Source organism: Eucyclogobius newberryi, unplaced genomic scaffold, assembly GCF_026437365.1.
Source record: "Eucyclogobius newberryi isolate DKJ021-1_F unplaced genomic scaffold, fEucNew1.0.hap1 SCAF_15, whole genome shotgun sequence".
NCBI lineage: Eukaryota > Metazoa > Chordata > Actinopteri > Gobiiformes > Gobiidae > Eucyclogobius > Eucyclogobius newberryi.
The window spans coordinates 15,926,272-15,951,472 of record NW_027315779.1 but is presented as its reverse complement, the minus strand read 5'-3'; the positions used below and the strand labels follow the sequence as shown (position 1 = coordinate 15,951,472).

Here is a 25,201-nt window from a genome sequence, read left to right as displayed (position 1 = left end):
ATGTTCCAAGTTGCAGTTATAAAATCCCAAATCTCATATAGTAAGGCTGATACTACTGGATCTTGATATGTCTTCATATTACCTTTATTGTTCTCAAGAGTACTGGTATTGTTGAAGCCTTTCAAGGGGAAATGGATAAGACAGGAAGTGAATGTGAACTATTTCTGGACCACTGCGAATGTGCAAGTCGTTGCCACATGACCACGTCTCTTTAAAGGAAAGTCTGCCTAGATCTGTCATGATTATTGCATAGTACATCAGACAGACGCCCTCTTCAAAATCACAAAGAATAAGCATACATTAGACTCTCTTTTCCATCTTGCTCCTCTGCACCATGGCTAGTGCATTTTCTGTCCTCACTATGGTGTTTCCAAAGATGTGCCAGAGGGAAGTCTCACCTTGTTGCACGTGCAAAGGGAGATGTGACACCTTCCAATGTCAATGTTATACAGAAAGTGATTCTGTAACTATTCAATTTACTGTAGTCGATAGATGTTTGGGGGGATGGTACTTTTTGAGTAGATACTGGCAGCACTTCTCTTGTAATTGAGTCCTTTTTTTGGCTTAAAAGCTTTATTAGACAGGGCAGTTCAGCCTGAAATGGGGATGGGTGAAGGGAGGACATTTGATAACCTGTCGGAGCCGGGATTCAAACTCACAACGCATGATTACTGTCATGATATTTAAGTAGTGATTAGTAATTAACTATGAGACTACTATTTCTGTACACATTTTAATTACATTACACTACACGAATCCTTTTACTGCTCCTTGTGTGACTAATAAGACGATGCCTACTCTCACGTTGGTGTCTGTTTGCACTGTCCCACTGGCAGTTTGGCTTTGGTCACATTGAGTTCTCATGGGAAATTGCAGAGCTTTTAGTGCTGCTGGTCCATACCCTGGAAAGAAAAACATGGACAGATCTTTAAGTTCAGCCTGTCATCATATAGGGATGTCAAGATAATTTGGTCAATCGATAATCGTGATTATTTAGGTCACAATATAAATGAAAAAAATTAAAATCGTGACTATTTTAGAAGCAAACTTAAGTGGTTTTAATTTATAGTCTGTAGTTTAAAAATACATCTAAATTTAAAGTAATGTTTTATCTTGCTGTTTTTGTCACATTGTCTTTATTTTGTCATTCAGACTGCTCAATTTCATAAAGCTTGTCAGAAACTTGAGAAATAGTCATGTGCTAGACAAGATTTTACACAATGTTTTTTCTCACAATCGTTACAGTAAAATGTGACATTGGGATATCCCTACCATGTCACTAATCCAGGGAACTACGTTTTGGTTTCTTCAATTTGAGTTTTAACTTTATCATTTCTAGAGTTTACTATAGATTAATACCCATATACTACTCGATAGTAAAAACTAATGTTGAAAGTCACTCATTTTAACAAGCACTGCACTAAATTACACATTTTGACTAAATTGGACCTTTTTTGTTATAGAATTGTCTTTTATCAGAACTAGTATAAGATCACATCATAACTCCAAAGAAGTAAAAATGATCTTGTGTTGAAAATTACATTCTATTATTCTTTTAAATTGTCATTGTGCTGTTGAAATCAGGCATTGTGTATCGGGCCTTTTCTTATTAGAATCGAGTTTGCCATTTTTAGAACACTGATGAGTTAATAATAAGAATTTAAAGATCTCCTAACATGGGATATGCTATGAATTATAATGTATATATTATAATTGATGTATATGTACATCAAGATATTCAAGCATGTTATTTCATATTTGTGTTCTTCATAATAGAGATAAATACTTGAATACAGATATTTTACTGTAAGATATTTATCTTGGTAGGTAGGTCAAAGAAGAAAAGTTTTCCCACCATCTGAATGTTACCACGGTTTAATCACCTCTAAAATTCCAACAGAATTTAATACAGGTTCATCTTGTTGTTGGTTTGAACAAGCAGCAACATGAACATGGTTTTATATTCTACTCTGTATATATTTGTCCTTTTGGGGTAACAGTACTCTGCATTGTAGAGTTTCTAATGTTATTCCATCAATCATCTGGTCGGTCGTTGTTTGTTATGAATTTGAGTGTACCGACTTGGCATACAGTAATATCTAAATTCATCCTGATGTGTGAACTGTGAATACAAGTTTAAACAAGACAGGGCAGACGGGCTGTTGCAAGAGAGAAATCACTTTGTTATAATAGCTATTCTTCTGGCTTCACATGAAATGAAATTCAATGAAATGAATCTTTGTGACAAACATGACTAGAACGTGCAATATTTGTATATTTGACTGTGACGTTAACCTGACATATTGTTAGGATTTGTTAGTGGAAACAACTTAAGTCCTGAATAGACATCCAGTTGCATCATCGTCTGTTAGGAATGTTAATGATGTTTGCTGAGTAAATGTAACAGGATCTTGTCCAACCCTTCAGATTCTTACGAAAAAGTCTGTCTCCTTCTGACCTTGTCCTCCCAAGCTTTTTCCTGTCACTTCTTACAGCGAGTGTAGCTACTAAAGATTAGTCTACCTTATTAGGGTTTAATAAAATGTAACAAATAATCTGCCACAGAAACTCAAATAAAATCTCCATTACCGGTATTTTAATACAGTAACTATCGGTGGTTTAGTTACACTGGTAGTAAACAGGGATCTTATGCATTTCATGTTTAGACCCCTTTCTTTTTAATGTGATTTTATTTCTGTTTTGTTTACTTTCATATGTTAATATACGACAACAGGAAAAACTAAAACATGTTGGTCTGTGCTGCAATAATCGTGCACCTTTGAACAACTCGGCCTTCAGAGCTCACACTGTTATTTGATGTTTACTCCAGGAAGTACTCCTCTGATCCATCATCTCTGCTTATAATCTGCATCAGAGTTACCACTATTACTGTTTTAGCCTCATGTGCTTCTCACTTGCAACTGTAAAGTAGAACTACTTTCTCTTTTGTTTCCTTCATAAACATTATTGTAACTGAATAATGAACATGAAGTTCCTCTACATTTGACCCATGTCTGTCAGCATTCTTCATGCTGTCTGCCATAGAAACATAGCTGAACATGAGTTCCTGTTTTCTGTTTCTCATTGTTAATTACTTTTAATTAATTTCATTTGAAGTATAATTTCATTGGATTTAAAACATCAGAATCAGAATCAGAATAAAGTTTATTGCCATTTGTCAATGAACAGGATTCACGGACATAGGAACTTGTCCTGGCAGTTCGGTGCAACACAAACATCAAACACTGAACAATTAATACAAAAACGAAATAAATAACTACCGGGTATTAAAAATAGGTAAGTAGAGTTAAAAATAGTCATGATATGTACATAAAATAAAGTATGTAGTGCAATAAAAAGTGAACAGTGAGTGCAAAGTGCTTAGGAAGTGTTCATGAGTAGCCAATTTTGTATTACAATTTACAAAAAAAGGAAAATATAAAGACTTTCCCTTACAAGCCTTAATAACATTTTCATTGTGCAAAGATTTCAGGATTTATAAAATGAATATACAACTATAAAAGCGTTTAGAATACAGCATATGCATGTCAGAATTCTGCTGCCACATTGTAATAAAGTGAGCCTAGATTAACTGTGTTAACTTAATAATCAAATCATTAAACTGAAGACTAATCCATGGTGGTGCGCCTTCCTGTTTTTCCACCACTGTTTACAGTAAGCAGAAATGGCTCATCACTCAGTAGGTGTCTGCAGTGTACAGTTTCAGATTACAGCTTCTGCTTCTCAAAACACAAAGTGATTCTGTGCATTCTGTCTGTGCTGGACAGCCGTGTCACTGATGTGTGAGTATGTGGAGCTTAGCAAATACAGCTGACTCCAGGTCATCTGTGTTTGCACAGGCCTGGTCCTCTTCATCACATTTCTGAACGTCAAAATGTGGGCCAGTGATTTGTTGACCCCCATACAGTGTATTATGAGCTTTAAGCTTTTCTGGATGGGATAATGGCGCTAATGCCTTTGAAAGGTTCCGCCATGGGCAGCCCCTCTTTTATATTAGAAGAGCTGATTCTCAAAACCCAATTAGAAAACTACACTATATCCTGTAAACTTGTTAAAAGGAGCATCCAGCAGGCAGAGCTGAAAATGACATAATCAACAACGTGTATTCTCAATGAGAAATATATTAAACAGTTTTTTATGATGATTATTTTTCCCATCAGGGGTGCATAAAAAACATTGTCCATTTTAATCTGTTCTGTAGAGTGACCCTGAGGGTTTTGAATTTAGTATTTTTTGGCTGTAATTGTGGTAATCTGTAAGACATGTACTTTTAATTGAGTATAATTCCAGCCATGTATTTGGACTTCATTACATTTAAACCATATGAGTCCCTATTGTCCTGCGTGCTCTTTTTTATTCTCGCAAAAACACTGCGATAATAATACTGACCAGAGCTCAGAGAATACACAAATTACTGTAAAAAAATACCATACAAATTTCTCAAAGCCTGATCTCGTCAAATCTCGGACGCTAATCCTGGTTAGTACTTGGATGGGAGACCAATGGAGTGACAACATTTATAAGACAAATGTGAGAGATGAATGAGTGTTGAATAGACCAGGGCTCAGGGGGACGAGTGGCAGGTGGATGAGGCCCGCTGTACCTCGCAGATGGTGGTTTGGGCCTGGGATGGAGGGGAGCAGGCGAGAAGCATGTGAAGTGACAGGCTGAAAATGACTGGCTCACCCACCCCCTGCTCCATCGACCCTCTGACTCCACTGAGCAGGACTGGTCCCAGTTGAGGGGCGGTTGAGAGGGGGAAGCGGGGTGTAGTCGAACTGCAGCTGGGTCTAAAGCCTGAGGGACTGGCTGTATTTACTCTTAATGGGGAACAACTATTGTCTGTGGCCTCGGCTTTGGTCTTTCCCTGTGCGGTACATTCAGTTTCTTTTAACATTTGGATTCTGTGCTTCTGCTTTCAACTCACTGCAGGGTCAAAACATAGGGACTGGCCCAATGTTATTTCCCGCAGAAAATGTCCATGACCTCAAATTTGTGATCTGACTTTGAAATATCATTTAAATAATAAAAAATTGAATTACCATAGTTATTATTAAGTTACGAGATGAGTGGGTGAATTCTATGAATTAGCCTATATTTGGTCAACAAAGGGAGTTGTAATTACTTACATTTAGCATTGGGGGTGCACAGTGGTCACCCTAGGGCCAAATGGGTGCACCTTTTCATTGACATCATAATTTAAAGTCTTTATCTGGGACGGTTCAGCTCCACTCATTGGCCCCTAATCACTGTGTCCTCTAGAGATAATCCAGAAGACAGGATCATTATGCACGCACTCACACGCACTCACACGCACACACACGCAAACACACACACACACAAGCACGCACAAACACACATGCACACACGAACACACACACACACACACGCTCTCACACACACACACGCTCTCACACACACACACACACACACACACAAGCACGCACAAACACACATGCACACACGAACACACACACACACACACGCTCTCACACACACACACACGCTCTCACACACACACACACACACACACACACACACACACACAAGCACGCACAAACACACATGCACACACGAACACACACACACACGCTCTCACACACACACACACGCTCTCACACACACACACACACACACACACACACAAACACACACATGCACACGCGAACACACAAGCACCAACACACACAAACACACACTCTCGATCAATACATGTTTGACTCTGATCATGCACATTGTAAGACGCCTTTACATAGATCTTATGGTGACTATCTTCTCTGTTATTTGTAAGGCTTACTGTATTGGCCTCCACATGATTTGTATTCCCTGCTTATATCTCTCACATAGATGACAAACGATAGTGTGCTTCAACAGCTGACATGTTTTGACTATCATCTCATTTGTTCAATTTGAATAGCTATGTACTGTATATTGCATATAAAGTTGGTTATAATAGAATTCTCACATTTTACTTAAATGTAACAACTATATAGACCCCTTGGCCTTTACCTACTGTTAAACCCATATAACTTGCCCCTCCTAATAAAATCAATACTAATTAACGCCGCGGTAGCAGCGATGATGGCTCTTGCCTCCCGCGCGACCGCCTTCCCGCCCGTCCATGTTTTCTGCTGCGTTTTGCGGCATACCAAACGACGCTCAGTAATTCACAGTTGATGATTGCATAGTTTGTGATTGTAGTTGTTTGTCCTGACAAATTGCAAGATCGTGCTGAACGCAGATTTGAGCAGGGAGAAAGAGAGAGAGCCTTGGTGACCCGGGACTTTTCTTTGATGTTCAGGGTTCAAAAATACAAAAAAGTTGTGGCAGAAAGAATAAAGTCTAAAGAATAAAGTCTAAAGAATAAAGTCTAAAGAATAAAGTCTAAAGAATAAAGTCTAAAGAATAAAGTCTAAAGAATAAAGTCTTAAAGAATAAAGTCTAAAGAATAATGTTGTTGTTGTTGTTGTTGTTGTTGTTTTATGGCGGTTACTCTAAAGAATAATAATGCTGCGCGAGAGGAAATGTCCCATCAAACTAAAAGAGGAAGTGAAAGCATTCATTGCGCTTCTGCTGGCCAATTGTGAAAATACACAATATCTGTAATGCTATCATGGCGAAAAAGAATATAATCCATGAGTTTCAAACAAATCAGACAATGCTGAGTTTTTCATACAATGTGTAGGGGGCGCAATAGAGTAAATTTGTTACATGGGTATTCATTATTTCCAATCAGACCATAAAAACGCATTAGTGAGTGAAATATGAGCTCCGTAGATCAATTCTATTAGGTGTGACTTGTCTTTGAAAAAACAAGAAATTAAGAGACCGTATGGAATATCAATTTTATTATATATAAATATATATTTATTTATTCAAATTTAATGTCTTTAGATGCAAAAAGTGTTGTTTTGAGCTCGATCGGACAAAAAACCTAAGACAAGTACGATTTTGAAAAAAAAAAAGTCAATCGTGGCAGTGCCACTTTGATTCAACATGGCTGACTTCCTGTTTATTATACTGCGACGCTGCCAGGTTCGTTTTACTCGTCACAGGGAGCTCTATCAATGTTCCAAGTTTCATGTGCCTAGGCCAAAGATGAAGAGTTTTATGTTATTTCTGAGCCGAGCCGATCGCGTCTATGTCCCCATGTGGGACTTTTCATCGATGTTCAGGGGGTCAAAAAATGCCCAGGTTGTGGCAAAATGACCATGAATAATAATAATAATAAGAAACCAGGCAAGAACAAAGACTCGTCGCATTCCATTCCATGGAATGGCTCGAGCCAATGACAGCGGCCTAATACAAAACGGTTGGAATCAGGTCCAGGACGTGTAGTATGGTGATGTTGTATGGGCTCTCCTGCCTTAATGTAAAGGCTTCATTTGACAGACATTACAGTGTAATACAGGTCTTTATTTTCTTGTTCTGTAGATCTGTCTAAGAATCGCCTGACAGATATCCCTCCTGAAGTGTGTTTGTTTGCACCCCTGGAGTCTCTCAGCCTCTACCACAACTGCATCAAGTGTATCCCAGAAGCCATCATCAACCTACAGATGCTCACCTATCTAGATATCAGGTCAGTCTCTGCAATCTCTTCATTTTTATATTTTATTAACTTGAAGGAATAGACAAAAACACCAAATATAAATTACCTTTTGTTTTGTTGTTGTTTGTTTTTACACCAATATCTAATGCCCTCAGTTAGCACCCATTGAAACTATACAATATGGGTTTCTTTGCAGTCGAAACCTTCTATCACTTTTGCCAAAATACCTGTTCAACCTCCCACTCAAAGTCCTGCTTGTGAGCAACAATAAGCTGGTGTCCATTCCAGAAGAGATCGGCAAGGCTAAAGACCTGATGGAGCTGGTATGTACAATCATTTGATATAAAAGGATTATTTCAAGTTTCTCACTCTCGGTCTCCCTCTTCAGGACATTAGCTGTAATGAGATCCAGGCACTGCCCTCTCAGGTCGGCAGGCTTCGGGCCTTACGGGAACTCAACATCAGGAGGAACTGTCTTCACTTGCTTCCAGAGGGTCAGTCTGATGCTATACCTGTTAAATGTGGTCCCATGTGACAACAATAAACATCCTGTTTATGCTAATATTTTTCATAAACTGTTTCAGTTGACACATTCAAACCAACTATTTAGTTGTTAATTTTTACACTGGATTTGTCAATAATGCAATTTAAATTGTTATTTTCGAATAGTTAATTAGTTGATGCTTAGTATTGTGTGGCTGTTTTTTTTTTTCTTTCATAGCTCAAAACACAAGGTCGAGTTACATGCAAATAGTAACTGTTTTCTGATGTAGGCCTACATCAGATATGCAGCTGACTGTCCATGGTTTTAAAGTGGAACTCCTTTATTACATGTCATATCAGCTCATTTGACTTCTGCTGTTTGTCCACAGAGCTGGCAGACCTGCCCCTGATCCGACTTGACTTTTCCTGCAATAAGATCACAGAGATTCCTTCAGTGTACAGGAAACTCAGGCAACTGCAGCACATCATTTTAGACAATAACCCTATGCAGTCCCCACCTGCCCAAGTGAGTGTTCAAGGGTTAGGGTTACAAAGAATTGCTCTTTCTAGTCAAATGGTGAACTTCACTTGCATTTTGCATTTTATCTTTCAGATTTGTCTCAAAGGCAAAGTGCACATTTTCAAGTACCTGAACATCCAGGCATGTCGCATGGACAAGAAGCCCGACACGTTAGATCTCCCCACACTGAGCAAGCGCTGCCTTCCACAGCCCCTCACAGACAGGTGCCGACTGTTATTTAGGATTTTTAGATAAATGATACTCCAATTATATGGATTTTATTTGTGTTTGATGCCTAGATAAAGAAACAAAACGGTGGTACATTTAGTGATGAATATGGTGTCATAAAGTTATTGCTGATAGTGTCCATTCACCAGCCCAGTCTGTCTCTGGCTCAAGGAGGGAGCTTTCGTGCTAAATTTGATTTAGTTAGCACTCTTATTGATTGACAGTAAATTGTCTATTTGTATTTTTATCTGCCTTGTTACTTCTCACAGTCCATCATGTAACAAAGATAAATTTAGTCGACAACAAGACATAAAACATGAATATATTCAAATAAAATGTATTTTGTGTTATCCGTTTTCAGCATAGAAGATTTTTATCCTAGTAAAAACCACGGGCCTGACTCTGGAATTGGTAGTGACAACGGAGACAAGAGACTGTCAACGACAGAGGTCCGATTTCATACCTTAAAATGGATTTAAAAGAAAACTTGTTACTTGATCTTGGCCTGATGTTTCTTCTTGTAGCCATCAGACGATGACACGGTTAGTCTTCACTCCCAGATTTCAGAGACAGCCCGTGCTGATGCCCTCTCTCTGCTCTCCAAAATGGACTCTTGCAAAGGTTATCCACAATAAGTATCACCTTTAGACTTTGAAAGCAATAGACAGAGACAAAGGGCCTTATTGAATCAAGTGCCTAACTTTGACGTTTATGTGAACGCGGATGCTTCCTCCCTCTATCAGATCAGGATCTCTATGACTTTATAGAGCCCAATCCGGACGACGATCCTGCTCTTTCAGAGAGCAATGGGCACCCCAACAGTCATTTGTCTTGTATAAAGGCAAGTTTGACCCTTTTATAAATAAATACATGAATAAGGTTGTTGAACTACCACACTGCTCCATGACTTAAAAGACAAAAGAAGTGATAGAGCTCTGCTGTTTGTTTCAGGAATTGGAGAAAGTCCTAAACATGTCTCACCAAAGCAAAGAAAAAGACAGCTGGAAAGAAGAATCAGGGTGAGCTCCCTTATGGTATTTTTGAAGCTTCAGAAGTAATCGTCACATTTTAATTACATTACAAATACTATAAAACCGATTCATATCAAGGCTGTATTTTAACATTTCTATTTTGGGGTTTATTATGTGGGTTTGCTCACAATACATTTCTGTACTGAATGTGCTCGGTGCCTAATTGGGTGCAGTTCAGACAAAGAGCAGCTGGTGGAGGAGGAGGATGAAGATTTGAAGGAAGTTCTGGATTTGAGGAAGATCGCGGTCCAACTTTTACAACAGGAACAACAGAACAGGTGTGTGGTTTATTAGTGTTCACCAAAGTATGTGATGCTACTCTCTGCTTTACTTCTATCTGTACTTTCGTTTCTATGCACAGTAAATAATAAAACACAAGAATTACTATTTTTACTTCATTTACTTTCTTCATATTCCTTTTGTCACATGTAATACTTTGAATGTGGTCAACAACATGAAGGGAATTTTAAACTTAAATTAAAAGGGTTGTACAAAGGATTAAGAATCCTGTTAATAAATGGTGTACCCTTATTTCATGAATGCAAAGGACATTTAATTTAAAATAAATCACATCTGTTATAGTCCTCATGTCTCGTTGATTGTTACTATCATTGCTTTCTTTCAATCTCTTTCTGAGTCTGATGAACCCTCTTGTTTTCCCATCTTTTTCTGCTGCTGCCATAATCGTGTTTTACTCTACAAGGAGGCGCTCCTTAATTTGCAGAGCAGAAAGTCTTATCCACAGGCGGAGAGTGACTGGCCGGGCCCACAGGTAGAGACAGGACTGGGGAAATACACACAGACACAATCCTAACACACACTAAAATATAACCATATCTACTACTAATCTCCACTGGACCACACTTAGAATTACATTACTGTACGTTCTTTGACTTTTGCAGATTCTTGAGTCACTCTGGTTCCAGCAGCAAGGCCAGGCCGCCGATTCAAGCCGCACGCAGGTTTGAACAATCTATTGTTTTATTATACATTATATGATCCAGTTTTGATAAACCAGTAAGTGTGCCATTATAAAGTGCATTTTCAAACACACCTCTTGCTTCTAATGAACAATTTAGAATACCACTTCACTGTTTTACTGTATATGTAGAGAGATATGTATAAAACTTTGCTTGTTTGCATAATTACCTTATATTTTTAGCGCGTCCCTTGATGAAGGAACCAGTGGATCATCTGTTTTGAGTGGGCAGGTATAACATGGACCCCTCGATAAAAAATAAATGAATACCGACTTGGTTAGTTTTTAGCGTTCTGATATTGTTTGCCTTTTGTGTCAGCCCTCCACTTCCTGCTCCTTTGATGGAAGTCTGAAAACAGATAGTGACCCTGAGTCCAAATGGCCCAACGTGCCACCAGTCCTCAACCAAAACGATGAGCGCCGCAAAAGCAAGTACCTGAGAAAAGACTATTTAAAGGTATGCACCAAAATACATTTTGGTAATAAATATTATGAGGACCTCCGGTCTACTCGCCTTGTATTTTTCTATTGACTGGTTGGCCACGCTATAATTAATAATAATGCTCCATTGTAATATGAATTAGTAATTCATAAACATGTATTTACCATCTATTATTATTATTTACAGCAGTACAAGTGTCAAAATGCAAGAAAAAATGGCAACGATGACAGTGAGGTAAGTATTTAATTATTAACTGTAGCTCAGTGTGTGTTATTTACATGTTGTTGTGGTTGTTTAATACCTTTTGTGTGCAGGAGAGCTTGTGCAATGCAGATGTGACCTCCACTCTGACTGTGTTTGGGTTAAAGCCAAGATCAGGTAATTTCACTGTTTATGACATTGAAAAAGATAAGCATATTATTTTCAAAAACATTGTATTGTATAACTACTACTAAATTGTACTGAATGAATGCACCAATGATATAGAATATCATTGGTGCATTCATTCAGTACAATTTAGTAGTAGTGCTTGCTCGACATTCTTTCGGGGTGTGAAAGTTTATCTTCGCCCTCGAGCGAGACTGACTGATAGATTTGCTCTTCTTTGGAATTGGAGGGAACTAACACGCGTCATTCAAGTTAAGCCGGCATAAAAAGAAACAATCTGTCCTTTTGTCACACAACAGTGTGATGGGAAATTACTGAAAGAAGCTTTGTGCTTTGTGAGAAACTGCTAAAAAAAAAGATCTTGAGACATTACAATCATAACAGACACTTAGGGCCATTTATTACCCCCGGAGGTAGTGTTAACGGGAGTCTTTTCCAGGGGGTGGGGCCAGGGCGCTATTTTGCTCCTTTGCTGACCTCTGGAGTGGGATGGTGCCGGTCCATATGTGGTGATAGTTTTTGATCCAATGACTGATAACTGTGGCATTTCAAAGCACCACCTGTGGGAGATGTTTGTCATGCCTCATATGCAGGCAATTGTCCGGACTAAACCCAGACTAAGAATGCACACACATCTCTGCTTATAAACTCAACTTGTGATGCATAAACAAAGGCAGGCTGCAGCAGAGCCACGGGAGTGAGTGATCCTGAAGCGCACACCTCCAGACTGCTGCGATGACCTGTATTAAGGCCAATTCACACTTTATAAGAAGCGAAAAGTTCGTTCGTGACCCTCGGTCATGATGTAATTTTGTTCTCACACTCTTTGTCTGTCAACCAGGCTCTGATTGGCTGAGTAAATTAAAATTACACATAAAACACTTTCTTATTCTCAAAACTGTAAATTCTGAATTTTTTTTCGAGTGATGAGACAAGCGCGCAGCTCTATGCACGCTCCCTCTTTTTCCCCCTCTCCCCACCTCTTTCGCATTTTGCACGTCTAAATTCAGTTCCGCGTTTGGCTCGTTTATCTGCGAAAATGTTACTGATTGTAATAAAACATGTATTTTAAAGCTTAAAATACAAAGAACACGGTCTCCTCTCTCCACTGCACATGTGACCAATTAGAAAAAAATGACCAATTCTACACAAATTGGGACAAGGATTTTGTGTGAATGTGTTTCGTGAATGGACATTCCTCTCTGAGCTGAGCTCATGAGTCTGTACAGTCCAGTCAGGCCCAGACCGCAGTAACAAGTAACAAGTTTCCAATGCAGGAGGTGGAGGTGTCCGGCAAAGAGCTTAATGAGCCAAGTGCGTAACGGCTGCGCTGTTTGCATGAGTGGGAGAACATTTTTTATTGTATTAATTATTCTACAAGTTATAATTTGTGTTATTTATGCCCATGAAGGTTGTTTTATTATGATTATCTCGTCCATGTGGGGATAGTAACACGACTCCAGTACACTAGTTTTGAAGTGTATTAGTTACGATTCTGGTCATTCACAGAATGCACCAGACCACGGCCTCAAGTTGCTTTACTCCACATCATATCTTGGCATAATCACACCTCTTATTCAGAATTCCACTCCGGTGTGACAAAATGCTGCGCCCACGTTAACGCTACCTCTGGGGGCAAAATATGGCCCTTAGTGTCTGGTGCAGACTGTCCGGTACAATCTTTCCCATGTGATGTGAAGATCTATGTAAAAATACTGTAATCAGCACAGTCTTTTTAGGGAAGATTGTACCTTTGCACCTGATGGACTTACTCCCTCTTTGCTGCAAAGATTTTCTTCCTAAAATGAAACACACAAAAAAACGTTCTGTTTTCCTTGGATTTCTTCATCCATTTTTAATTCCAGAACAACAATGTTCATCGGTCAAAAACAAACAACTTATTTTTCATCATTGTATTTTCTCTCAGAATTGCCTGTCTGGCATACTGTCCTGGTTTCTTGAAAAGTGTACTTGTTTGCACCTTGCAGCTTTCACCAGAGGAAGCAAACAGGAGTTATCGTCGAATGACCCGAGTTTCACCATGAGGAGGAAGATGGAGCACCTGAGGGAGGAACTGGAGCAGATAGCGCTCTTACGGCAGGTCAGACTTCTTTATCCTTCAGTATTTCCGAAAAATCCCCAAGGCTATTATAGCACTTCTGTTGCATTAAGCATTCTTTGAATTATATAGAGTGATATGGTCACAACAGGTTTAGGCCTTTTGTCTCTTCAATTACAAAACAGGATGCCAGACCCAACTATCAAGTAAAAGCTTTTTTTATGTAAATGAGGTTTTACAATAGTAAAGTATAGTAAAAAAAGCTTCAGTTGTAGTCATCTGGACTCAGTTTGAAAAAAATAGACGTTTCGACTCTCATCCAAGAGTCATTGTCAATAAAAGAATTTAGATCGAGAACTCTGATATTAATACTGTTCTGTGGTAAGACCCGCCCATTGGGAGGAGCCTTCCTGAAGTAGCAAGAGTTGTTTGTTTCAACAGAAACTCCCCCCTTGTATCTACCGAGCTAGCCTATTCAGAATCTTAATGGGCTATTAGAAACCTCTTTGTCTTTGTGAGACCCTGGCTCAACCACCCTGAGTACCTGATTAGCATCTAAATGTCCTGGTCCTGGTCCTCTACCTTTCCAGGGGTTCAGTATACCATTATAAATAACAGGAAGATTAAATCTTAGCCCTCCATTTCTGTTTAAAGAAGGTCTTTCTTTTTTAACAAAAATAGCTTCCTTAACTCCTCTTTCAAACCATCTTTTCTCCCTGCTTAAAACCCTCACCTCACCGTCTTCAAACGAGTGATTAGAGGCTTCAAGATGGAGATGCACGGCACTCTGAGGTCCTGAACTTGTATTTCTTCTGTGCTGATAGAGCCTCTTGTGTAGAGGCTGTTTCGTCTCACCTATGTAACGTTCTTTACAGCTTTCTTCACTGCATTGGATCGAATAAACTACATTGCTCTGTTTTTGAGTCGGCAACTTGTCCTTAGGGTGAACCAGTTTTTGTCTTAAAGTGTTTCCTGGTTTAAAATAAACAGGGACTTCGTGTTGTCTAAAAATTCTCTGCAGTTTTTCCGACAGGCCAGACACATAAGGGATAGAAACACCCTTCCTTCTCTGTTCAGTTTCCCTTTTGTCCTGCTTCTTGGTTCTCTTCACTCTGTTGAGGGCCCAAGCGGGGTAACCACAGGCTGAGAGGGCATTTCGGACATGTTTTTCCTCTTTCTTCTTGCCCTCCTCTCCTCCTAAGGAGAATCGCTTGGCCTTTCTTGATTGTTCCACGATCAGAGGAGAGGACGGGAAACTCCAAATAGAAGTATATAGGAAACCTACACACACGGACCAGTATCTGCTCTTTGGCTCCAACCACCCACTACAGCACAAGCTGGGTGTGATCAGAACCTTACAACACAGAGCTCAAGGTGTGCCCACCAGCTCAGAGGGCAAGAAGAAAGAGGAAAAACATGTCCGAAATGCCCTCTCAGCCTGTGGTTACCCCGCTTGGGCCCTCAACAGAGTGAAGAGAACCAAGAAGCAGGACAAAAGGGAAACTGAACAGAGAAGGAAGGGTGTTTCTATCCCTTATGTGTCTGGCCTGTCGGAAAAACTGCAGAGAATTTTTAGACAACACGAAGTCCCTGTTTATTTTAAACCAGGAAACACTTTAAGACAAAAACTGGTTCACCCTAAGGACAAGTTGCCGACTCAAAAACAGAGCAATGTAGTTTATTCGATCCAATGCAGTGAAGAAAGTTGTAAAGAACGGTACATAGGTGAGACGAAACAGCCTCTACACAAGAGGCTTTATCAGCACAGAAGAAATACTAGTTCAGGACCTCAGAGTGCCGTGCATCTCCATCTTGAAGCCTCTAATCACTCGTTTGAAGACGGTGAGGTGAAGGTTTTAAGCAGGGAGAAAAGATGGTTTGAAAGAGGAGTCAAGGAAGCTATTTTTGTTAAAAAAGAAAGACCTTCTTTAAACAGAAATGGAGGGCTAAGATTTAATCTTCCTGTTATTTATAATGGTATACTGAACCCCTGGAAAGGTAGAGGACCAGGACCAGGTCATTTAGATGCTAATCAGGTACTCAGGGTGGTTGAGCCAGGGTCTCACAAAGACAAAGAGGATTCTAATAGCCCATTAAAATTCTGAATAGGCTAGCTCGGTAGATACAAGGGGGGAGTTTCTGTTGAAACAAACAACTCTTTCTACTTCAGGAAGGCTCCTCCCAATGGGTGGGTCTTACCACAGAACAGTATTAATATCGGAGTTCTCGATCTAAATTCTTTTATTGACAATGACTCTTGGATGAGAGTCGAAACGTCTATTTTTTAAAACTGAGTCCAGATGACTACAACTGAAGCTTTTTCTACTATGGAACACGCCTGGACGAATGAGGGATTACACCGACAATAGTAAAGTACTTTTATAGATTGTGGTCCTGTTAGATTGTCTCTTGTCCACGGTTAAATGTGTTCATTGTGGTAAAGAACAGGCCACACTCCACAGATCAGATGAGCATTCACTCTCACAAAACCTTAATATAATAATCCATAAAATAACAATAGTTGTTCTTCTCATAATTTGTACATGACATTGCACAGTGTAGAAATCACTGGCTCTCTTTGTGCTCCCAGAACATTGAGTGCCGTCTGAAGGTGCTCCTCCCTGATGATGTGGGTGCCGCTCTTATGGATGGGGTCGTTCTCTGTCATTTGGCCAATCACATCAGCCCTCGCTGTGTCGTCAGCATTCACGTACCCTCACCTGCTGTGGTAAATGTGATTTACAGTAGTCTTTGTTTACCCTTTGCACTATGCTTATGGCGGGATTTGTGATTTCATTTTCAGCCAAAGCTCAGTATGGCAAAGTGCCGGAGGAATGTGGAAAACTTTCTGGATGCCTGTAAAAAATTGGGTGTCCCACAGGTAAGCGGCACAAAATGTCAAAACAATATCTAATGGAAATTCTTATAGATAAAAATGGGGCTGGGTTTGTTGCTTTGTAATCTGGAAGTATTACAGGACAGGGAATACAATAGTCTGTTAGTAGTATTACTGTATTTTCCGGACTAGAAGTCGCACCAGCCAAAAAATGCATAATAGAGAAGAAAAAAACATAAGTAAGTATGAAATGCGGTTGCAAGTGTGAAAATAACAAATACTATCACATATAAGTTGCTCTGGAGTAGAAGTATATAAGTATAAATATAAGTATAAGTCGCACTCCGGCCAAAACTATGAAAAAAGGTGCGACTTATAGTCCGGAAAATATAGCAATCATTTTTGACAGTTGAATCACATGCTAATCCTACAAAATCCTGACAAAACACAACAATTCAAGAAAGTCTGTATTGTTTGAGTACTGTCAATAGGAATATAAAAATACATTGTCTCTTCATATTTTTATCCTGAAAATAAACAAATTTGCTGGTTTGGTGTGTAGGACAAGCTGTGCCTGCCCCATCACATCCTGGAGGAACGTGGCATGGTGAATGTGGGGATTACGGTCCAGGCCTTATTGGATCTGCCCACCCTAAGGAGCGGACTGGCAGCTATATGACACTGAGTGAATGGCTGTAGTTAGACCAAGCCCTAACAGCACCTGTCCCAATAGAGAGGGTCCAGGGAGCCCTTTGGTGAGGACCCAGAGGTGTGCGGACGTGCAGACTATTTCTGACAGATTCAGTACATCCGACTCTCCTCTGTCTCTGAAATGACGTCAGCGAGGTCCATGTCCTGCACACACTTTCTCCTGTACCCTGTCCCGCTTTAGGACTTGCCATATCTGTGTGTGCTTGTGTGTGTGGAATTCTTAAGTGCACAGAAAAGGGTTGTTTTGACGGGAGAAATGTAACATGAGACCTGTATATCCCTGTAAAATGCTCAATGATTATTGAGCCTGCAAGTGCCAGAACTGCACTGTGGTGAAGACATGAGGCACAAACGCTAACTGAAAGGACTGACAAGATTCTGCTGGTTGTTTGTTTTTTACACTTTTCATCTAAAAAAACCACAACATTTTTCACAGTTTCAGTTTCAGAATAATCTAATGCCAAACATGGACTGTATTAGATATGGTTTGACTCTTGCTATTATTTATTTGTCCTGTACTGTACAAACCTGTATCTATCACAGAGGGGATGGCATTTGATCACTGTGATCAATGTGCACAGCTGAGGCCAAACTATTGCAGTGCTCATTTAACTTCAATTTTGAACATTCAGATTATTTTTTATAGCACAGAAGGTCATACACTGCTCTGGTTTACCTTGTACTGTAGTGACATGATCCATGCTGTAGATTGTTTCTGATACAGTTAAATCAGGGAATGTTCTTTTTTTCATCTATTTGTTAATTTGTTTTATATCTATGAATTTTACGGTGTACATTAAAAAATACATTTTGGAATACATTGAAATTACATAAAATTCCTTTGAAAACTACATTTTCAATTGTAGTTATGCCGCTTTTGGCCATGCATTAAATTGAAAATTGAATGCGTGTTGTCAATTGTGTTATCACTACCAATATCAGTGGCTGTGGTCACAATTTGAACATAAACTTTTCAGTTTAGTTCTCACTAACAGTACTATCCTCTGTGTTGTTTTTTTCTGAATACTTTTGAGTATCTGTAGCTACAACTGCTGATCCAAACATCTGACTGTGATGCACTGTGCCTTAAAGATGCTTGATTTGATTTTTGTGGCATTATTTGTCATTTGCTTCTATGACTTAGTCTATTCTATATTGTTGTTGATTATGACAGAATTTGTGACACTGAAGAAAATAGTGCCAGAAACTGGGCTTCCAATGTGATGGAATAATGCTGCCTTATTGTAACCTACAGACCGTAAAACACACCACACCTTCACCTTTAGAAAATGTAATATTAGGATAAAATAATTGTGCGTGTTGATTTGTATATGAATTTCAAGCTGGAGAACATTCCTTTTTTGGGATTCCCTCACATGTTTTATCTGAATTTGTTTGTTAGCAATGTTAAACGATCAGTGTATTGTTTGATTTGAATGTCAATTGAGCAATGCAGTCCTCTAAACTTCCCTGCACTTTTTCTGTGTTTACCTTTTTTCTTTTCTTTTTTTAATACGGGCTTGTCCTTATCCTGTCCAGGGTGGAACTCAGTATCCTATTACACACATTTTACAGTTATGCGTGCTTGTAAATGGAGTCATACATTGAATTGTAATAACAAATTATACTGTATTTATTATTTTCCTGACACACCTTTGATTGCCATTCATCTTTGAGGCCATGTGACAACTGCCTGGAGATCTTTGTACAGTTAGGCACGTCTTTATGCAAAACTGCCAAGACATTTTTGTATTTCAAACTGGATGCATGCAAGGGCCCTGCTCAAGTTGAAACTGTTGTACATATCATGTGTAAAAAATGACTTTCTTAAGAGTAAACATGGGAAAAATGAAATAAAGTTGATTCTTTGCAGTGCTCTTTTCTTGTAACCAATGGTTCCTGTTTAAATACCAGTGAAATGATTTGCCCCCCCAGCTTCACGGCACAATCTTGCTTGATAGTTTCCTTTTATCATATGGTTGACGGAACAAATGAAGACAAAATCCGAGGGCCCACCCGCAGATGCGTTTCCATAATTCCAATGCACTCCAGTTCCAATGAAAGACACTCCCTGAAACGGGTCCAATAAAAGCCTTCACTCACCACGCGTGCCTCACTGCTTCATGGACTGCGTTTCGGAAAATAAGCCTTTTCCCCCCACATTATAACAATTTGAATGAATTGTTCACTCTGCATATTCTTGTGTTACATTTATTGGACTTATTTGCGTCTTGATGGCGGTGAAATCTTGTCTCGCGCTGCTACTTCTTTTAATTATTTTGAATTTCGTCCACTGCACAGGTTGGTCTGATATGTGCGTTTGATTTCTGCTGGGTTTCAGTTTCCTGCTCGTGTCATTTTCAGGACAATTTTAATTATCAATTACTATGGCAACGGTCTTATTTTTATCACTCTGAAACCCATGGATATGCCTAAAGTGAATTGTGGAAATACTTGATGGTATATGATTTATTGTCCTTTTCCTCAGTGGCCCCTCCTGAGAACCTGACCATAACAGACCTGGGGCACTTGGGAAACCTGGAGGTCCGCTGGAGCTCCCTTCAGGACCTGGTCCGGATGAAGAAGCAGGGTCAGTGCTTAGTGATGTATGAGCTGCACTACTATGACAGCTACAGCCACAGCTGGACCGTGAGTGACCATTCAGTACAATCACAGCTAAACACTGGTGTGTCCATCTATGTAATGCTGTGCTTCCTCTAGAGTATCAGGACCACCCAGACTTCATTCAGGGCTCAGTTTGACCTGGCACAAAAGGTGCAAGTTCGTGTTTACACTCTCATCTCTGGACCGTGTGCGGAGGGCCGCACAGCAAAAAGCAAAAACTACATTGAGGTGGTTCAAAAACCACACATGGCAGGTTGGTACAGTTGCATCAAGGCAAGTGCTGATTTCTGGCTTTATGAAAACAAATTGAATTGAATTGGTTTATGATCACCATAGATTTTACATTTACCACAGTCCAGAAATGATATCATCAGTTCTTCTCTATTTCCTTCAGGCAATGATGGCATCCAGAACCTTACGTGTGTTTACTATAACATGGAACACCTGGTTTGCAGCTGGAAGAAAAGCTCAAAGATGCCAGCAAAGGCACAAGTGGCTCTGTATTACTGGTATGTGCTCTGAAGTTTCAAACATTATATTTATACTTATATATAAGAGGTTTTGTCTATAAGAGTTTTGTTTATAAGAGGTTTTCTATTAAGAGTGTTTTTTTGTTTTTTTTTAAAGCTTTCTATAAGTAATCTTTTGTTTTACTTCTGTACCGTAGCGGTACCCCGGAATTTCCCCATTGTGTGAACAAATAAAGGCTTATATCTTATCTCTTATCTATTCTTTATCATGTTATGAGTAGGAGGAAAATTACTGGGGTGTTTCACATGAGTAAACGTGACATCATGCGGGTGGTTAGTCATCAGTTATTCATCATGTTATTAACACTTAAACGGTAACAAAGGTAACAAATCAAATTTGTGAGGGGTTATGGATTTTTTTTCAAGTTGCAACATGTCTGGCTAAATGCAGTGTGCAGTCATCTTATATTTGTGTTGTTTCTTTTGTAGGCACAGAGAACTGACACATGCAAAAGAGTGTCCACGCTACATTATTTCTGAAGGCTTTAGGAGTGGCTGCAATTTCTCCGGAACAGTTTTACCCATGTTCTCAGATTTTAACCTGTGTGTGAACGCCTCTTCAGACCACCCAATCAGAGCCGTTTACTCCACGCTGCAGATCCAGAACATTGGTACCTAACAGCGTGGCACTGTCTGCGGCTTATCCCAGGGCTCTATAAATCATAGCTCATTGTGTTTCAGTAAAGCCTAAAGCACCTGGAGAGGTATGTGTGGAGGCGGGTGCAGACAGGCAGGTGAGAGCTCTCTGGAACCGTCCTGACGTGAGGATACCCCAACACTGTCTCCAATGGCAGGTCCAAGCCAGGAGAGAAGGCCCGGACCGAAAACACACTCTGGTACATACTCTTATATAATCTATTTAGATCATCCATTTCAAGTAAACACAAAGTTACCAAAAGATTGTACTGATGCAGCAGTTATCAATATTTGTATCATCTTTTAAAAAAGTTGAATTATTATTATTAGAAGCTAGACACTTTTCTCCATGGCAAGGTTTTTCTAATAATATTCAAAATGTTATTTGAAATACCTTGACATGGAGAAATGCATTTTCAGCTAAGACAAAAATAAATCATTATTGAGTCACTATTGAGTCATTTCACTTGCAGACGTACAGACTAAAAATAGATAACCAGTTAAATGTATAGTTCCCGATTAAATATCCTCGTAAAATTGCAGTGTGTTGCGTATACACACGTTTCTTCATGAGTTCTTGGGCAAGGTCTGACATGTATTATTTAATTGGCCCAATTAAAATCGTATTCCAAGTGTTGAACAATCATTTAGATGTAGGTCATTGATGTCACGCAAAGAGAGATATTTTAAATTCAAACTTAACGTAGAGTAGCATCAGCAACCAAGTCCACATGTTACCTGAGTACAAGTACTTATACTGTCACCATCATCACAAGAAAGGTGCTACTTGTTTGTGTGTGGGCTGTGGTCAGATTGTTTTGTGTTTGTTTTTTTGCTACAGATCACATCAAATCACACAGAAACAGCAGTTGTGTTGGCTCTTCCAGATAATGAGACATGTTGTCTGAGAGTTCGATCCATGTTGAATAACCGTTGTGCCAACAGCGGTGTGTGGAGTGACTGGAGTCCACCTGTGTGCTACCCAGGTACAGACGCTGCTGTTGTGCAGAGCAGCGGTATATAACAATGATGTTACTCAAGCAATACACTGTTAGCAGGGTGTTTCAGTTCAGTTTACAACAGTCTTACCAGCTCTCATCTTTAGAGACAACAGGATATGTATATCTAAGCTTCACATATAATTAAATGTTTTGCTCTGTTTGCTCTGTCTGCTTAATGAATATTGCCTATTATATAAATAAAATATGTGTCAGACACCTATTTGAAATGTCCTACATATATACACAACAGCATATATGTTGTGCGTATTTTCAATTACATATGTTGTTATTGTTAGAATAAAATATCTTGAAAAACATGCATTCTGACTGTGAGCGAGATGCTGGTGCGGTGCTGCCACCTGCTTGTTTTCATGGAGATAAGTAAAGTCATATTGTGGAAAATTCTAGGAAAACATATTCATGGAAACAAGCAGATTGTGAATCCCCTCAGTAGGTGTGCTGTGTCTAAGAACTCTTTTTTTGGTTCACATTTTCACTCTAGAGAAACAGAGCGTAGAATCTGTACCAAGCCGGAACACGTTACCTCAGTACAAGTACATTACTGTCACCATCATCACAGGCCTAGTGCTACTTTTGTGAGTGTGGGCTGTGGTCAGACTGTAAGTTACACAGAACACATCTCTGATAAAACAACAGAGTAACACTGTAAGACTGAGGAAAATGCGGTTGAATTTTAGGAGACGACTGAAGCAAGAGAAGAAAAAGGAGGTGTTTGACATCAGCGGGAGACGCACCAGTGGTTCACAGCATTTGAATGTGAAGATGACACGGGACACTGTTTTATGCCGAATATATTATTACATTTTAGGCCAGACTTGCCAGATTTTCTTTGTATACCGGTACTGTATGTTATGGTTTAATTGCACGTTTACACAATATGGATTGCAGTTTATTCATAATTGTTTTTTTAGTTGTATTGAGTTCTCACTTTTATTCTTGAACAAATGCCTCAGTTATTGCCATTTTTGTGTGTTTAGCATCTAACTGTACTTAAAGAAAGCCTCAACAGCATCATTATTTATTCAAAATACAAATATGATTTTATGGAGACTGCTACAGTGCTGTGAGAGTGTAATCACTATTTATTGTGAAGAACATATTATAATGTTTGAATTTTGCTTTAAATAAAAATATTCTTAAAAATCTTTGTGAAATACAGTATAAACAATGAAACAATACCTTTCTCAACACTTTTTATTTCTATTCATTTTCCAGATTGTAAAACTATAAAACCCACTCTTTCTTCTTTGGTGGTGTTGTATATTTTAAATATTATATGGTTTTATATTGAAAATTGTGTGTGGTGGGGGACATATGCCTGTTTGACCTTTTTATTTTCTGGTTTATACTTTGGGCTACTCCTCTATTTCTTTGTTGTTTTATCTTTTCATTCTCTGGTTTTGTTCCGTTTGTTTTTCTATAATACAAAAAAAAGGGGTGAAATGTTTGTTGGGTTTTTGAGAAAATGTCCATGTGGCTCTGCGCTGATATCGAGGTTATTCGATAAAAACTTCAACACTCAAGGTCAACGAGTCTGAGCATCTGCCTGATTCCCACAGAGATCACCACATTTGAGCCTCACATTCCGGGTGCATGGCTTTCCCTTTCTCTCAGTTTCTAGACATATATGAAGGCAAAGGGTAATCCTTATTACATTTAATATAAAAAAATATATATATATATATTTGTAGCAAACAAAAACAATTAAGATAGTTTTGTGGGAAAAGTAAAAGCCAATAAAATAATGAAATCACAAAAATATTCAACATTTTACTGCATAAAACAAGAAACCCATGGTAGAAAAAAGATGAATGAGGGATTACAACAACAAGAATCTCACGCTTACTTTTTAACTTTGGGTAAATAAGTCGAAGAGTAACCATTCTTAGTTTGGCTCTTCTCTATCTTGGACTAAGAGTGGCCCAGGACAGTCATGGCAGAGGTGACTTCACACAGGTTAATGTGTAATTTAGGTGGAGCTAGGGCCTGATAGAGGTTTGGTGGGAGGCTAATGTATAGCCAGGGAGTTAGTGTCCTGTCTATTTGGCTCTTTCTTCCAAACGCAGATGGGCTGAGGATACGGTTGACTCTCCAAACAATGTAAGGTTTGGGTTGATTCATTTTTGTGCATAATCATTCAGTTTTCAGCCTTGGGATTCCCAGGAGACCTCCACGCCTCGCTCTGTCCCCCAGGTTCAGTAACTGGAATCTGTCCCTGCATTGAACAGAGCGCAGGGCCTGGACAGTTACTGCACCAGGGCAGCAGCACACTCACCAGCAGCAGCACAACCAAGACACCGTGACTTTAGTATATTTATGGTGTGTTGTGTAAACCTTCACTATTGTCAACAGAGGAAGTAGAAACCTCAAATATTCAGCTTGACCAGTGGTTTTCAGCTGTGTGACTGTGGAAACCAATGCCTTATTGTCAGTGGTGCTAAGGATCCATAATTGTCTTTATTATTTTGGATGTACGACATTTTATACGGATTGGTGATTTTGACATGATTCAAGGATATGTGCATCCTTTTATTATTATTATTATTATCAATGATACAATTCATGATTGTAATCACTAAATGCATTATTTATTTATTCAACTTATCTTCCATTGTTGCTTTTCCTTCCTTCTTTTTTATTTATTTTTTGGCCTGTAGGCTTTAATAGCCAGAACAGCTTAGTATGAAATGGGGATGAGAGAGAAGGGAGGACATGCAGTAAACTGTCAGGGCCGGGATTCAAACTCACAACACTGCTGCACATGGAGCCTGGCATGTGTGCTGTCTAACCACTCCACCACCGGGCAGCACGCAGTGATGCTTTTCCAGCCACAGAAAATCCATCATCATACCGGTATTATTTGTCACAGCTGTATGAAAGTACATTTTGCTATATTTATTGTTTCAGCTTGAATTCTCCTTTGTGAAATGTGCGTGTACATTATCTGAACACTAGATGGCGTAACTGAAGCAGGCTGCCATTAACAAATGGGAGTGTCTTTTCTACTTCTGATTTCACGGAGATTTCCTTCAGTAGATATTTTTTTAAATGATCAAAGTATAGTTTTTCCTAATCCACAAATATTCTTCTGACTCTTATACATAACAGATTAGAAATTCAATGTCAGCTTGTTTCTTTATAT

The 25,201-nt window shown here is 39.1% G+C and overlaps 2 protein-coding genes across 3 annotated transcripts in view; both read left to right on the top strand.

The window, feature by feature from the left end:
- The window catches only part of lrch2 (leucine-rich repeats and calponin homology (CH) domain containing 2), a 19,056-nt gene extending 1,400 nt beyond the window's left edge, over nt 1-17,656 (top strand). The window contains exons 2-21 of one of the 2 annotated variants that reach the window (XM_072446282.1): nt 7,456-7,600; nt 7,767-7,893; nt 7,959-8,064; nt 8,443-8,579; nt 8,667-8,797; nt 9,163-9,250; nt 9,326-9,422; nt 9,545-9,642; nt 9,753-9,820; nt 10,006-10,110; nt 10,536-10,604; nt 10,735-10,794; nt 10,995-11,043; nt 11,131-11,268; nt 11,440-11,487; nt 11,568-11,631; nt 13,629-13,741; nt 16,290-16,427; nt 16,503-16,580; nt 17,098-17,656. In XM_072446282.1, coding sequence (XP_072302383.1) covers nt 7,456-7,600; nt 7,767-7,893; nt 7,959-8,064; nt 8,443-8,579; nt 8,667-8,797; nt 9,163-9,250; nt 9,326-9,422; nt 9,545-9,642; nt 9,753-9,820; nt 10,006-10,110; nt 10,536-10,604; nt 10,735-10,794; nt 10,995-11,043; nt 11,131-11,268; nt 11,440-11,487; nt 11,568-11,631; nt 13,629-13,741; nt 16,290-16,427; nt 16,503-16,580; nt 17,098-17,214 — 1,976 coding nt within the window. In that variant the 3' untranslated portion in view covers nt 17,215-17,656. The remainder of the gene's footprint in view (nt 1-7,455; nt 7,601-7,766; nt 7,894-7,958; nt 8,065-8,442; nt 8,580-8,666; nt 8,798-9,162; nt 9,251-9,325; nt 9,423-9,544; nt 9,643-9,752; nt 9,821-10,005; nt 10,111-10,535; nt 10,605-10,734; nt 10,795-10,994; nt 11,044-11,130; nt 11,269-11,439; nt 11,488-11,567; nt 11,632-13,628; nt 13,742-16,289; nt 16,428-16,502; nt 16,581-17,097) is intronic. The other variant, XM_072446283.1, reaches the window with a different exon arrangement.
- Nucleotides 17,657-19,436: 1,780 nt separating this feature from the next.
- il13ra2 (interleukin 13 receptor, alpha 2) lies at nt 19,437-22,938 on the top strand. Its single transcript, XM_072446284.1, has 8 exons — nt 19,437-19,547; nt 19,735-19,895; nt 19,968-20,124; nt 20,266-20,380; nt 20,831-21,012; nt 21,083-21,237; nt 21,879-22,023; nt 22,541-22,938. Exons 1-8 carry the CDS (start codon nt 19,481-19,483, stop codon nt 22,636-22,638), a joined length of 1,080 nt encoding a protein of 359 aa, XP_072302385.1. The 5' UTR covers nt 19,437-19,480; the 3' UTR covers nt 22,639-22,938.
- Nucleotides 22,939-25,201: the final 2,263 nt, after the last annotated feature.